This window comes from Salmo salar, chromosome 01, assembly GCF_965601325.2.
Source record: "Salmo salar chromosome 01, fSalSal1, whole genome shotgun sequence".
In the NCBI taxonomy this organism is placed as follows: Eukaryota; Metazoa; Chordata; class Actinopteri; order Salmoniformes; family Salmonidae; genus Salmo; species Salmo salar.
The window spans coordinates 50,828,190-50,844,952 of NC_138291.1; the positions used below are offsets into that span (position 1 = coordinate 50,828,190).

Sequence of the window (16,763 nt, forward strand, 5' to 3'; positions counted from 1 at the left end):
TTTTGCATAATTTCTTTGAACCATATCATTTTTCAAACATCACCAATCCAAAGGGCACTAAAACAAAAAACCAAGCTCTCTCGTTCGTTGCACACTGTCAGGTATCCAGGTAAAAGGCTGGTTTTGGCTGCAGGCTGTACCTGCACCAAAACTCCAGTATTGTTCCTTCATAGCCTGTTCTCCCTTAAATAGGGAGCCAATAGGGAGTTTTCAGCACTTTTATTTCCATGATCAAAACAAATTTTCTCATAGCTCTCTCATGTCCCTCTGCAGCAGACATATGGTAAGAAACACTATATGTTTGGAACATCGAATCGCAATAAAATCACAGTATCGAATCGCAATACATAACGTCATGGCACCTAAGTATCGTGATAATATCATGTTGTGAGGTCCCTGGCAATTCCCAGCCCTAGCGGGGACACAATCAATGAGGGCACCATCCTGTTCTGTACCCACTCTCCAAGGAGAATAGATTAAAAGGGAAACATGTAGCTCTCGTAGTCGATAAACTGTATATTGATAACCAAATGTTCCGAGACACCAAGACTACTCCATGGCTATTCTAAATATTACAAATTCCCATAGAGGAGTCGAATAATGGAATACCCAACACTATACATGGTAGGGATTGTAATAAAAAAAGATATAGGAAAACAATAAAATACAACAGTTCATAAAGAAATAAACTACACTATACCATTCAAGATAGGGAATGGTGTAAAATAATTAGTATTCAACTTTCTATTCATTGAATTTTATAAATAGATTAGACAGCATTAGAAGAAAGGATAATTAGCTAAATAATACATCTTCAAATATAAGGAACTGGAAACACAAAAGTACTCAGAATCAACATGATAGGGATAAAAATACAGTAAACAGAGGACATAGAAGGCACAGTATGTGGGTATGTGCGGGTGTATTGTGATGGAAGGTTGGGTGTGTTTTTTTGTGTTTGGAAAAATGTAGAGTTGAGTGAAAATAGTTGCAAATACCATGTGTGTCTGCGAGCAGGGGTTGTGAGAGAGAGCTTTCTGTAACAGCTGTCGTCAGATAAAGCAGACCAAGACGCAGCGGGGAAATGTGCACTCATCTTCTTTATTAATAGGACAAAGAAGGGAAAAACCAAAGTAAACACGTACACCAAAAAGACACAACAACGAATAACAGTCTGGTAAGGCACAAGGCTATACACAGAACAATCTCCCACAAACAAAACACATACCTATATATAGGACTCTCAATCAAAGGCAACTACAAACACCTGCCTCCAATTGAGAGTCCAACACCCAATTACCTAACATAGAAATACTAAACTAGAGAGAACATAGAAATACAAAAAACATAGAACATAACCCAAAACCCGGAAATAATAAATCAAACACCCTTCTAAGCAAACCACCACCCCAAACCACATAAAACAAATACCCTCTGCCACGTCCTGACCAAACTACAATACAAATAACCCCTATTACTGGTCAGGACGTGACACTTTCAATTTTGTGCAGATATGGGATATACATTTTAAAATAAATAATTAATATAGTTTATTTATTTACTATCTATTACTATCTATTACTATTACTATTATATATCTATTACTATTACTATTACTATCTATTACTATCTATTACTATCTATTACTATTACTATCTATTACTATTTATTTACTATTTACTATTATTTATTTACATGATGGAATGGTCCCCAACCCTGTACCCCAGACACCCACCTGAGAGACCCATACACTAAAGAGAAGTCCTTATCTGTTTTATGGGCCTACTGTAAGTAGCCTACACGCAACCAAATCAGAAAGATGAATGTGATGAATGAATGTGTCAGAGATCTACTAAAGCAGCACCGCCCCCTCGAGATTCTGAGCCTGGCAGGGTTGGTCCAAAACAAAGCCCCCTGATTGGTGAACATAATATACAAGGAATTTCTCAAAGCTGCTAATGAGAACCTTGACGACCTTGTACCTAGCCGGTGGAAATTCCGGTGGGGTGCCCCCACCCAGGTAGTGACAGTGCTGGCAACACTAGCTGCAGTAACCCATGGGGAGGTGGTCACACTAGGACAATCAGAGAGGGGGCCAATTATTGTGGCCCTGGTGGCAGGAAATGATCAAAGGTCTGACTGGACAGAGGTACTTGGGAAGATGGGTCACATCAAGGGGACAAGCGTGTGTGGGTTGGAGGGAAGGGGGGTATCCAAGCTCAATCATCTAGGACTAGATATTGTTTAATCAAATTATTTTTGTTCAGTTTTGCATGCCTTCTCAAACAGCTGCAACTGTATATGCATTCGCACATCAAGTATTTTCTTGAGTTGGGCTCGGGGATGGAACAACATCTGAGCCTGTGGTTGTTTGTGGGGGAAAGGGGTCCTGTGTGTGTGTGTGTTGTGTGTTGTGTGTTTGTCACGTCCTGGCCAGTATATGGGTTAATTGGTATTGTAGTTTGGTCAGGACGTGGCAGAGGGTATTTGTTTTATGTGGTTCAGGGTGGTGTTTTGGGAAAAGGGCGTTTGATTTAGTATTTCCGGGTTTTTGGTTTATGATCTATGTTTAGGTAATTCTATGTCTAGTCTAGGTAGTCTGTGTTTCTATGGTTGATTAATTGGGGTTGGGACTCTCAATTGAAGGCAGGTGTTTTCTCTTTGCCTTTGATTGAGAGTCCCATATATTAGGGTGTGTTTGTGATTTGTGGGAGATTGTTCTTGGATTGCTGTGTTGCCTTCAAGACTGTTATTTTGTCGGTCATCGGTTTGTTTATTTTTGTATACGTGTTTGTTTGGGTTTTTTCCTTCTTTTCCCGTAAATAAAGAAGATGAGTATACACATACCTGCTGCGTTTTGGTCCTCCATTTCTAACGACACGCGTGACAGTGTTGTGTGTTGTGTGTTGTGTTTGTGTGTGTGTATCCCATATCTGTTGCTATGGGGTTAGGATGTTAGTGCCAATATTGAATGAATCACAATAACTGTTTCCTAAAATAACAATTCCTTGCCAAAAATGTATTCTTTGTAATGGCAATACTGGTTATAGGTAACAATCCATCACATGAACTGCTTACATTATTACGCATACTATTTGTTAATTGTGGAAAGTAAGATATGCAAGATTTTTTATAAATATACAGTACCAGTCAGAAGTTTGGACACATCTACTCATTCCAGGGTTTTTCTTTATTTTTACTGTTTTCTAAATTGTAGAATACTAGTGAAGACTGTAATAACACATATGGAATCATGAAGTAACCAAAAATTCAAATATTTTTACATTTGAGATTCTTCAAAGTAGCCACCCTTTGCCTTGATGACAGCTTCGCACACTCTTGGCATTCTCTCTACCAGCTTCATGAGGTAGTCACCTGGAATGCATTTCAATTAACAGGTGTGCCTCGCTAAAAGCTAATTTGTGGAATTTCTTTCCTTCTTAATGCATCAGTTGTCTTGTGGCATGGTGGGTGGTATACAGAAGATCGCCCTATTGGTAAAAGACCAAGTCCATATTATGGCAAGAACAGCTCAAATAAGCAAAGAGAAACGACAGTCCATCGTTACCTTAAGACATGAAGGTCAGTCAATGCGGAAAATGTCAAGAACTTTGAAAGTGCAGTCGCAAAAACCATCAAGCGCTATGATGAAACTGGCTCTTATGAGGACCACCACAGGAAAGGAAGACCCAGAGTTACCTCTGCTGCAGAGGATAAGTTCATTAGAGTTACCAGCCTCAGAAATTGCAGCCCAAATAAATGCTTCACAGAGTTCATGTAACAGACACATCTCAACATCAACTGTTCAGAGGAGGCTGCATGAATCAGGCCTTCATGGTTGAATTGCTGCAAAGAAACCACTACTAAATGACATCAATAAGAAGAAGAGACTTGCTTGGGCGAAACACGAGCAATGGACATTAGAGCGGTGGAAATTTGTCCTTTGGTCTGATGAGTCCAAATGTTTTATTTTTGTTTCCAACCGCCATGTTTTTGTGAGACGCAGACTAGTTGAACATATTTTCTCCGCATGTGTAGTTGGGTCAAAGACAGGGCGTGTAAATTTGGCGTCCGAAGGCTATTCATTTAACATAAAAAGATAAACATGCATAAATATAACATTAAATCACTCAACTGTTACGCTTCTTTTGTCCCAGAAATATTTGTGTTGCAAACTATTAAATTAAGGGAGTTATTGAGGTCTAAAGTGTCAAAATGTCCTTCAGTGAAACTGTCCGGGTTAAAATTTAATGACGAGTGTTTTTAAAATGTATAAATTCATCCTAAAAATATAAATGAACACCCATGGCATAATTGTGTTAGTGTTTGCAACAATATATTGAACAATGGGCGACATATTGTATCTAAAAAATATTTAAAAACTTGAATAACTTTTTTTCTGGATTTTGGCGCTTCATCAATGTCATTCAGTATAACAAAGAAAAAACCATTTTAAAGCATATCACATGATGGTAATCATGTGACAGTGTGTGATGTCACAAAGAAGACCCATTGAAGACCCTCTATCAATGTGATGAGGTGAGTAAATCTCTCTGAAAAATGTGGTGATTTCTCTATTTCACCATCTAGTAACCTTTGTAACAAAAACGCATGTCTTTCAGTACAACACAGAAAACATACTTTTAATGATATTATTTTATAAAAATCTATATTAAATATGAAAAGTAAGGATAATCTTTATAGGTCAATATAGGTGTCCAAGGAACTGCCTGTTAAATATGTTTATGGATGAAATTTGTCCTTCAGTATCACGTTTTTGTCCTTCAGCAGAACAAAGGTTTCATGTTATACCACAATGTCACCCAATATGCTGAATGACAGTAGCTTTGTTATCCCATGTTTTCACTAGTTTACAACATTTAATCATGCAATTCATATTAACTTGTTGTATGAATACTGAATATTATCATTTAAACAATTTTATGGCATTTTAAGGTATTTCAAGGCACATTATCTTTATTTTGTAGATGCCGTTGTCTAATAAGGAGAGGGCTGCACGACACAGACAAAAGATTAACGCAGATCCAGTTGCTAGGGAGGAAAGACTAGCCAGAAGAAAAGCAAGGTATTGTTTTCATGGTTTCATGCTACTGTGGGCAACAGAATATGATATAATAGGATATAACGCTGGGCTGATAACACTTAACATTAAGTTCCACTATTACACTGTAGTTAATGTTTTATTGCACTGCAGTTAATGTATAACTAATTGATTATATTAGTTCATATAATATCACACACACAATTATGGATAAAAAAAATGGATTATGATTTATATTAGTTAACCTGTTATGGATAGGGGGCAGTATTTTCACAGCCGGATAAAAAACATACCCGATTTAATCTGATTATTACTCCTGCCCAGAAACTAGAATATGCATATAATTATTAGCTTTGGATAGAAAACAGTCCAAAGTTTCTAAAACTGTTTGAATGGTGTCTGTGAGTATAACAGAACTCATTTGGCAGGCCAAAACCTGAGAAGATTCTGTACAGGAAGTACCCTGTCTGACCATTTGCCATCTCTATCCATTACAAAGGATCTCTGCTGTTACGTGACACTTCCTACGGCTGCCATAGGCTCTCAGAAGGCGGCAAAAAGCTGAATCGTGGCTTTGCAGGCTCTGGTTGAAACAAAGTAGCGCGTTTGGGTAGTGGCTGGTTACAGTACTGTGAGACTCAGGCTCGTGCCCGCGTCGACCGAAAGCTTTGTTTTCTTTCCTCTGTTTACCTAAACGGAGATTCCCGGTCGGAATATTATCGCTTTTTTACGAGAAAAATGGCATAAAAATTGATTTTAAACAGCGGTTGACATGCTTCGAAGTACGGTAATGGAATATTTAGAAATCTTTTGTCACGAATTGTGCCATGCTCGTAACCCTGATTTACCATTTCGGATAGTGTCTAGAACGCACAAACAAAACGCCGCTATTTGGATATAACGATGGATTATTTTGGACCAAACCAACATTTGTTATTGAAGTAGCAGTCCTGGGAGTGCATTCTGACGAAGACAACAAAGGTAATCAAACTTTTGTAATAGTAAATCGGAGTTTGGTCAGGGCTAAACTTGGTCGGTGTCTAAATGGCTAGCCGTGATGGCTGGGCTATCTACTGAGAATATTGCAAAATGTGCTTTCACTGAAAAGCTATTTTAAAATCGAGACATATCGAGTGCATAGAGGAGTTCTGTATCTATAATTCTTAAAATAATTGTTATGTTTTTTGTGAACGTTTATCGTGAGTAATTTAGTAAATTCACCGGATGTTTGCGGGGGGTATGCTAGTTCTGAACGTCACATGCTAATGTAAAAAAGCTGTTTTTTGATATAAATATGAACTTGATTGAACAAAACATGCATGCATTGTATAACATAATGTCCTAGGGTTGTCATCTGATGAAGATCATCAAAGGTTAGTGCTGCATTTAGCTGTGGTTTTGTTTTTTGTGACATTATATGCTAGCTTGAAAAATGGGTGTCTGATTATTTCTGGCTGGGTACTCTGCTGACATAATCTAATGTTTTGCTTTCGCTGTAAAGCCTTTTTGAAATCGGACAGTGTGGTTAGATAAAGGAGAGTCTTGTCTTTAAAATGCTGTGAAATAGTCATATGTTTGAAAAATTGAAGTTTTTGTATTTTTGAGGAATTTGTAATTCGCGCCACGCCTATCATTGGATATTGGAGCAGGTGCTCCGCTAGCGGAACGTCTAGATGTATTAACAATCATTTTGATCCAAATGTGCAAATTGTGCAAACAGATCCACAAGGTAGATGGATGATTTTAAGTATGTTATTGGACAATATATATATACAGTGAGGGAAAAAAGTATTTGATCCCCTGCTGATTTTGTACATTTGCCCACTGACAAAGAAATGATCAGTCTATAATTTTAATGGTACGTTTATTTGAACAGTGAGAGACAGAATAACAACAAAAAAATCCAGAAAAACGTATGTCAAAAATGTTATAAATTGATTTGCATTTTAATGAGGGAAATAAGTATTTGACCCCCTCTCAATCAGAAAGATTTCTGTCTCCCAGGTGTCTTTTATACAGGTAACGAGCTGAGATTAGGAGCACACTCTTAAAGGGAGTGCTCCTAATCTCATCTTGTTACCTGTATAAAAGACAACTGTCCACAGAAGCAATCAATCAATCATATTCCAAACTCGCCACCATGGCCAAGACCAAAGAGCTCTCCAAGGATGTCAGGGACAAGATTGTAGACCTACACAAGGCTGGAATGGGCTACAAGACCATCGCCAAGCAGCTTAGTGGTCCCCCAAGGTCCCCCTGCTCAAGAAAACACATATACATGCCCGTCTGAAGTTTGCCAATGAACATCTGAATGATTCAGAGGACAACTGGGTGAACGTGTTGTGGTCAGATGAGACCAAAATGGAGCTCTTTGGCATCAACTCATCTCGCCGTGTTTGGGGGAGGAATGCTGCCTATGACCTCAAGAACACCATCCCCACCGTCAAACATGGAGGTGGAAACATTATGCTTTGGGGGTGTTTTTCTGCTAAGGGGACAGGACAACTTCACCGCATCAAAGGGACGATGGACGGGGCCATGTACCATCAAATCTTGGGTGAGAACCTCCTTCCCTCAGCCAGGGCATTGAAAATGGGTCGTGGATGGGTATTCCAGCATGACAATGACCCAAAACACACGGCCAAGGCAACAAAGGAGTGGCTCAAGAAGAAGCACATTAAGGTCCTGGAGTGGCCTAGCCAGTCTCCAGACCTTAATCCCATAGAAAATCTGTGGAGGGAGCTGAAGGACCTTAATGACTTGGAGAAGATCTGCAAAGTGGAGTGGGACAAAATCCCTCCTGAGATGTGTGCAAACCTGGTGGCCAACTACAAGAAACGTCTGACCTCTGTGATTGCCAACAAGGGTTTTGCCACCAAGTACTAAGTCATGTTTTACAGAGGGGTCAAATACTTATTTTCCTCATTAAAATGCAAAACACTAAATAACATTTTTGACATGCGGTTTTCTGGATTTTTTTGTTGTTATTCTGTCTCTCACTGTTCAAATAAACCTACCATTAAAATTATAGACTGATCATTTCTTTGTCAGTGGGCAAACATACAAAATAAGCAGGGGATCAAATACTTTTTTCCTTCACTGTATATGAGGTTCATTAATCAATACGGTCCAAATAATTATGATCCATGCGTCTTTGAAGAAATATATTTAATAATTTATCAAACCTACAAGCAATACAAGACTCTATATGGTTTTAAATACCTAAATGGACCGTAAAAGAAATCACTCTACAAACTACCAACTTCATGCACTCAAGGAAATCACAAATGTCATGGATATACTGAAACTAGTAGATATATGGAGGCTTAAATATCCTGATCCAAGTGAGATATACATGGCGGAGGCTCAATCAGGCAAGTTGTCTTGACTACTTTTTTATGTAATTCTCGCTGGTACCAAAAGTTAAAAAAGTGTTGATAGGGGACAGAATGCGTTCGAACCATCAAATAATAATTGGCATATACACTACCGTTTAAAAGTTTGGGGTTACTTAGAAATGTCCTTGTTTTTTAAATAAAAGCAAATTTTTTGTCCATTAAAATAACATCAAATTGATGAGGCGATTCCGAGATCCTGGCCTTCTAGGCAGACTTGCAAAGAAAAAACATTATCTCAGACTGGCCAATAAAAAGAAAAGATTAAGGTGGGCAAAGGAACACAGACACTGGACAGAGGAACTCTGCCTAGAAGGCCAGCATCCTGGAGTCACGTCTTCACTGTTGACGTTGAGACTGGTGTTTTGCGGGAACTATTTAATGAAGCTGCCAGTTGAGGACTTGTGAGGTGTCTGTTTCTCAAACTAGACACTCTCATGTACTTGTCCTCTTGCTCAGTTGTGCACCGGGGCCTCCCACTCCTCTTTCTATTCTGGTTAGAGACAGTTTGCGCTGTACTGTGAAGGAAGCAGTACACAGCATTGTATGAGATCTTCAGTTTCTTGGCAATTTCTCGCATGGAATAGCCTTTTTTTCTCAGAACAAGAATAGACTGCCGAGTTTCAGAAGAAAGTCCTTGTTTCTAGCCATTTTGAGCTTGTAATCGAACCCACAAATGCTGATGCTGCAGATACTCAACTAGTTTAAAGAAGGCCAGTTTTATTGCTTCTTTAATCAGACCAACAGTTTTCAGCTGTGCTAACATAATAGCAAAAGTGCTTTCTAATGATCAATTAGCCTTTCAAAATGATAAACTTGGATTAGCTAACACAACGTGCCATTGGAACACAGGAGTGATGGTTGCTGATAATGGGCCTCTGTACGCCTATGTAGATATTCCATAAAGAAATCTGCCGTTTCCAGCTAAAAAGTCATTTACAACATTAACAATGTCTACACTGTATTTCTGATCAATTTGACATTATTTTAATGGACAAAAAATGTGATTATCTTTCAAAAACAAGGACATTTCTAAGTGACCCCAAACTTTTGAACGGTGGTGTATAAAAACCTAAAAAAACGGAACTATGACATTTACATAAGTATTCAGACCATTTACTCAGTACTTTGTTGAAACACCTTTTTTTAGCAATTACAGCCTCGATTCTTCTTGGATATGACGCTATAAACGCACAACGGTATTTGGGGAGTTTCTCCCATTCTTCTCTGCAGAACCTCTCAAGCTCTGTGAGGTTGGATGGTGAGCATCACTGCACAGCTATTTTCGGTCTCTCCAGAGATGCTCGATTGGGTTCAAATCAAGGGCTCTGGCTGGGTCACTTAAGGACATTCAGAGACTTGTCGACCAAAGAGTTCAATATTGGTTTCATCAGACCCGAGAATCTTGTTTCTCATGGTCTGATAGTCCTTTAGGTGCCTTTTGGGAAACTCCAAGCGGGCTGTCGTGTTCCTTTAACTGAGGAGTGGCTTCCATCTGGCCACTCTCCCATAAAGGCCTGATTGGTGGAGTGATGCAGAAATGGTTGTCCTTCTGGAAGGTTCTCCCATTTCCACAGAGGAATTCTGGAGCTCTGCCAGAGTGACCATCAGGTTCTTTCTTGGTCAACTCCCTGACCAAGGTCCTTCTCACCCGATTGCTCTGTTTGGCCGGGCGGCCAGCTCTAGGAAGAATCTTTGTGGTTCCAAACTTCTTCCATTTAAGAATGATAGAGGTCACTGTGTTCTTGAGGACTTTCAATGCTGCAGAAATGTTTTGGTACCCTTACCCAGATCTGTGCCTCGACACAATCCTGTCTCGGAGCGCTACAGACAATTCCTTTGACCTCATTACTTGGTTTTTACTCTGACATGCACTGTGAACTGTTGGAACTTATATACACAGGGGTGTGCTTTTCCAAATCATGTCCAATTTACCACAGGTGAATCAAGTTGTAGAAACATCTCAAGGATTATCAATGGAAACAGTATGCACCTGAGCTCAATGTCGAGTCTCATAGCAAAGGGTCTGAATACTTATCTAAATAAGGTATTTCAGTTTCTCATTTGCTAAAATCTCGAAAAAAAAGTTTTCGCTTGGTCATTATGGGGTATTGTGTGTAGATTGATGAGGGAAAAAAATATTTTATGAATTTTAGAATAAGGCTTTTAGAAACTAGGCGTATGTCGCAAGTCACGACTTCACAGGACAGCCGTTTGAACGTAAAAAATATATGTTTTTTATCAAAATGCGTATTTTGGGCAGAAATGCCTTCTCGAACATGTGAAATTTCATGTACCTTAATAACAAACTTGTATACCATCTGTAAATACAAATGAAATTGTTAAATTACGAGCCTTGTTGGTTAAGCCACAGAAAAAGTGAGCAACCTTTCCACTAGCCATCACTGGCTAAGATAATGAGTGGGCTGGACATGCCGAGAGAGGAGTTCGGATTAGTCTGCCATATTGAAGGCTTCTGTCTTTTTGAGCTCGTCAGTCTGTGTTGGTAATCTTTTCAAAACGCGGCTTTTAAAAAAAAATATTGTGTTGTGGAACTGCATAAGAGTTGCTCTCCACTTTCTGGAGGATCAAGTTTTGAAATCAGTGGAATTAGAGTATGATAGCTAAAGAGATGGAGAAAACACTTGTCTCCGGATTACATCTTCAAACTAAGGGCAACCGTGGTATGGCATTCCTGACAGGGAGACGCGTCCATCATGCATGATGATGTATACATGCAAGATAGCTAGCTACATTTTCAGATATTACACGTTTCTAATTCTGACAGAAAGTGGTTTCATTTTAAGCTAAACTGTACTGTTAGCTAGCTAGCTAACACTAGCTGGCTGGCTCCCTAGCTGACGTTATTATTTATTTCCCAGAGCCGTTTGCTTTTCTAGTTAGAGCCTAATGTTAGGCATTGTTGGTACATTGTTCATTGTTGTTTAACTAGCTAACGTTAGCTGGCTGGCTCGTTAGCTAATGTTACGTGACATGTGTACAAAACCTGTTGAATATGGCCGGGTAATTAAATTGTTGCTAGCAGGGCTGGTTAGGCTGTTTTCATTTTATCCAGAGGTAAACAAATCATCGGCCAGAGCACTTCACTAGATACCAAGACATTAAAAAGCCATTTTCTCAAAAGTTTGTTAAGAAGTTTATCAACTTTCAAAGCAGAATTACTTTCCCATTGTTCCTAAAATGCAGTGTATGATATAGCATTTTGTACTTTTATCCAAAGTAAAATACACCATTTCACATTTTGCTACATAAGACTGAATCAAGGTGGTGAGTCACAAATGTGGAAAAAGTCAAGGGGTCTGAATACTTTTCGAATGCACTGTATACTGATTGTTTAAAGCAAACTACCAAAACTATTGCTGATGGTCTACCTGAACATTCAAAATAAATATATTGTAAGCCCCATTCAGCAGGTACAGCCAGATCAGAGTTGTGTCTCCGGTAGCTTACTTTTATTCCAGTAAATCACGCTTTTCAACAGTGCATAGATAACAATAACCTACAAAAGTACATAGATTGTCACAGCTAATAAAGCATACTATTGCACAAGCTATTTAGCATTTGAATGCTGAAGTTGCCACACATACAGTTGAAGTCGGAAGTTTATATACACCTTAGCCAAATACATTTAAACTCAGTTTTTCACAATTCCTGACATTTAATCCTAGTAAAATTCCCTGTCTTAGGTCAGTTAGGATCACCACTTTATTTTAAGAATGTGAAATGTCAGAATAATAGTAGAGGCAATGATTTATTTCAGCTTTTATTTCTTTCATCACATTCCCAGCGGTCAGACGTTTAAATACACTCAATTAGTATTTGGTAGCATTGCCTTTAAATTGTTTAACTTGGGTCAAACGTTTCAGGTAGCCTTCCACAAGCTTCCCACAATAAGTTGGGTAAATATTGGCCCATTCCTCCTGACAGAGCTGGTGTAACTGAGTCAGGTTTGTAGGCCTCCTTGCTCGCACAATTTTTCCAGTTCTGCCCACAAATGTTCTATAGGATTGAGGTCAGGGCTTTGTGATGGCCACTCCAATACCTTGACTTTGTTGTCCTTAAGCCATTTTGCCACAACTTTGGAAGTATGCTTGGGGTCATTGTCCATTTGGAAGACCCATTTGCGACCAAGCTTTAACTTCCTGACTGATGTCTTGAGATGTTGCTTCAATATATCCACATAATTGTCCCTCCTCATGATGCCATCTATTTTGTGACATGCACCAGTCCCTCCTGCAGCAAAGCACCCCCACAACATGATGCTGCCACCCCCGTGCTTCACGGTTGGGATGGTGTTCTTCAGCTTGCAAGCGTCCCCCTTTTTCCTCCAAACATAACGATGGTCATTATGGCTAAACAGTTCTATTTTTGTTTCATCAGACCAGAGGACGTTTCTCCAAAAAGTACAATCTTTGTCCAGCGGTTTTGGAGCAGTGGCTTCTTCCTTGCTGAGCGGCCTTTCAGGTTACATCGATATAGGACTCGTTTTACTGTGGATATAGATACTTTTGTACCTGTTTCCTCCAGCATCTTCACAAGGTCTTTTGCTGTTGTTCTGGGATTGATTTGCACTTTTCGCACCAAACTCTAGGAGACAGAACGGGTCTCCTTCTGGAGCAGTATGACGCCAGCGTCCTCCAATGGTGTTTATACTTGCGTACTATTGTTTGTACAGATGAACGTGGTACCTTCTGGCATTTGGAAACTGCTCCCAAGGATGAACCAGACTTGTGGAGGTCTACAATTGTTTTTCTGAGGTCTTGGCTGATTTCTTTTGATTTTCCCATGATATCAAGCAAAGAGGCCCTGAGTTTGAAGGTAGGCCTTGTAATACATTCACAGGTACACCTCCAATTGACTCAAATGATGTCAATTAGCCTATCAGAAGCTTCTAAAGCCATTACATAATTTTCTGGAATTTTCCAAGCTGTTTAAAGGCACAGTCAACTTACTGTATGTAAACTTCTGACCCACTGAAATTGTGATATGGTGAATTATAAGTGAAATAATCTGTCTGTAAACAATTGTTGGAAAAATAACTTGTGTCATGCACAAAGCAGATGTCCTAACCGACTTGCCAAAACTATAGTTTGTTAACAAGAAATTTGTGGAGTGGTTGAAAAACCAAGTTTTAATGACGCCAACCAAAGTGCATGTAAACTTCCGACTTCAACTTTATGTGCAAGAAACAGGTCGCCTACCTCACGTTGGTCAGAGCATGAAGCTGGGCACAGTGCGTAGTTTGACTAGGCTACTGACATTCCTTAGGGTTGTTCGGGATGCAAAATGACTTGAAGATCAATGACTGTTAACACAACTACATACTTAGTTTGACGCTGAAGGTCAGGGCGCATCAGTTGTCACAAAAGATTAGGCATTTTTCACTAGGTAGAAAGAAAGTAATATGAGCAAAATCAATGATTCATAATGTTTGAATCTATTTTCTTGGGGTCTAATGCAGTCATATCTTAAACATTTGAATCGGGGACCGATGTGTATCGGTGAATTACATCCGTAGTAAATTTGTGAACATATTCTTTGTATGTTGTGACAATTGTTTCTTGTTATAGACTTGAAATATTGGACTCTGTCTTTTGACTCCATATCTAAGGTTTTTCTGTCATCGACATGAGGACCTTTTTGAATGTTGCGTAGTCGGACCAACCAATCTGTGCTTTGCTTAGCCTAATTACTTAAACGAGAAGCAGCCATTCTGGAACAAAGAAATCCAAGACTCCCTTATCAGGTTAAGAGAAGGAGGTTATGTTCAGGGAATCCTGAATTTATTCAACTATCTTTCTGGAATACTCGACAGGTGGCCTCAGCACTCATATCTGCAGTTGGATGCTTCTCATTGTTTGTGGTTGTTTAGGGTATGTTTCGGGTTGTTTGTGGTTGTTTTAGGTTGTTTGGGGTACCTGATTGTGGTTGTTTGCGTTACCTGTTTATGGTTGTTTGGGGTACCTGTTTGTGGTTGTTTAGGGTACCTGTTTTTGGTTGTTTGTGATTGTTTGGGGTTATTATTAGGACCCCATATTTCTGATCGGACATCATGAAGACAGCGCTGGACCCTCTTTACCTCTTTGGCGATGAGACGGCAGTCCACCTCGTTGTAGCTTTCTCGTATCTCTGCTACCGTGGTTAAAGTTGCTACAGCCGGGTTGATACCAAATGAGATCCTCTCCTCAGGGACCAGCCTGAGAGGGATGGGGTCTGGGCCAGAGCCTGGAGGAACACACAGAATGACATTGTGAGACACAAATCCTGGTCAAACTGACATTGGTAACACAACTGACTCAAATATGTTTCTGTATTTCTGGAAACACAACTGACTCAAAATGGCTGACATATAGTCAAGGTCATCATGAGATGATTATAATACATTATAAGGGGTCGTAGATGCTAAAGGAATCATAATGTATTATACAGTATCTGCAAGCTTTAAGTAAATTGACTACACGGTCTTGAGTCCATGGCCAGGTAATGATCAGACAAACACCTGTGTTGCGTAGAGCCAGGTAGTTTCCCAAGTAGGCTGTTCCCTGGTTGTAGATGACTCCTACAGCCCCTGGACTCAGCACTTCCTCAAACAGGTAGGTGGGCCCGACGCGCCACACCAACGAAGCGTGCTGTTTCCATAGAGACGGCGTTCCAATGAAGGCACACACGTCAATCACCGCCGTGGGTTCCATGGAAACGTACTGACCCGGGAACGGTTGGATGTACAGCATCTGACAGTGAATCAGAACACATAGAGAGTTCTCTGAATTTTCACAGCACAGAGTGAGTAAAGGAGTAGACAGTACTTCAACCAATGACATGAGCTACAGCTAAAATTCACAGTAGCAGCGGAAAAATCGCCAATGGCCTCCAACACAACAGAAGTTTATTCGATCATCTTTCAATGTAAAATGGATGAATTTACTCTCTCCTGCTCCTGTACCTTTGCTGCTCCCACCAGTTTCCCATTGAGGTGGGCCGTGACCTTACAGCTCTTCTTCACGTCCTTCGCCATGACAATGGCCAGATGGTGCCACTGACCTGGGGTCAGCTGACTGGAGCATTTGAACCTCAGAGAACCTGGCAGGGGGCTGGGGGGCCGCACCTCTGGCTCCATCATATCTGGCAATTAATACATCAATCAATTAATACAACAATCAATCAATCACAGAAGGAGTTGCAGTCCAGATCAAACAGTAATCAACTAAAATGACAAAAATCCACCTTTTGCTAAATCTTTCTAAAATTAGGTCATTCAAAGCAATCGTAGCCCCAATCCCAAATTGACCCCTAGACCACTTGTGGATATCTGAGAGAATTTGACTGGTGTAAGCAATAATGGTAATCTCTCTTCCTTGCCCTGTCATAAGATAGTTGGAAGTTATATCATAATGTTTATACCAATCAAATCCTTTCAAATTTCCAAGTGCACAGGGTGTAGGGCAGGGGTCTACAACCTTTTCAAGCATGAGAGCTACCAGTCTTCAATTTAATGATGCCAAAGACCCTTACAGTTCTAAACAGTAGCCAATAAATAGTCTATTGTGTATATTTGAGCATAATGTAGGCCTACCAACAAAACCAATGGAGCAAATCCCATAACATTTTCACATGGATATAGCTTTTGATTTCTATGATATAGCCTACAGTAACCTATATGTGACTCATTTCAGGAAACTAGGCGTATGTTGCACGTCACTACTTCACAGGAGCGGGATTTGAACGTAAACATCTATTTTTTTTATAAATAGTGTTTTATTTATAGAAATGCCTTCTGGAACATGTGAACTTTCATGTGCCTTAATAACAAACTTGTATTCCATCCATAAATATGAACAAAAATGTTAAGTTTGTGTAGTAATATTAATTGAATCAGAAAGCCATTTTCATTGCTAGTTATAGCCTACTGTTAGCTAGCTAACTTTGCACATAGTTTGTTAGCTACCTGAAGATTCTTTCCACAGCTATGACAATATTTGTATTGGTAGTAGTATGAGTTGGGATTATGCCAGTTCATTGTTTAGCTAGCTAGCTACATGTCTAAACAAAAGACTCCACCTCTGCCGGATTATTAGATGACCCATCAAATCAGCCAGGTGTGTCTGGGGGTGATTACAGCCATCTATTGTATTTCATTAAGATGTGTACATGTCAAGACAATGACCCATCCACTTAGCTACAGTAGATGTGGCTGGGGGGTTGTTATAGCATTTCCTTCACATGACCCATCAATTTAGACACTTTCTGTTTTTGATATGGCTACTATGTAAGCAACACTTAAACAA

The 16,763-nt window shown here is 39.6% G+C and overlaps 1 protein-coding gene across 4 annotated transcripts in view; it reads right to left on the reverse strand.

Annotated features, from left to right (window-relative positions):
* Positions 1 to 16,763, reverse strand: part of wdfy4 (WDFY family member 4) — a 201,406-nt gene that overhangs the window by 132,090 nt on the left and 52,553 nt on the right. For all 4 annotated transcript variants that reach the window (XM_014198734.3, XM_014198716.3, XM_014198725.3 and 1 more), the window contains exons 22-24: positions 15,422 to 15,600; positions 14,978 to 15,209; positions 14,558 to 14,703 (exon numbers count right to left, since the gene is read on the reverse strand). In XM_014198734.3, the coding sequence (XP_014054209.3) occupies positions 14,558 to 14,703; positions 14,978 to 15,209; positions 15,422 to 15,600 (557 nt within the window). The remainder of the gene's footprint in view (positions 1 to 14,557; positions 14,704 to 14,977; positions 15,210 to 15,421; positions 15,601 to 16,763) is intronic.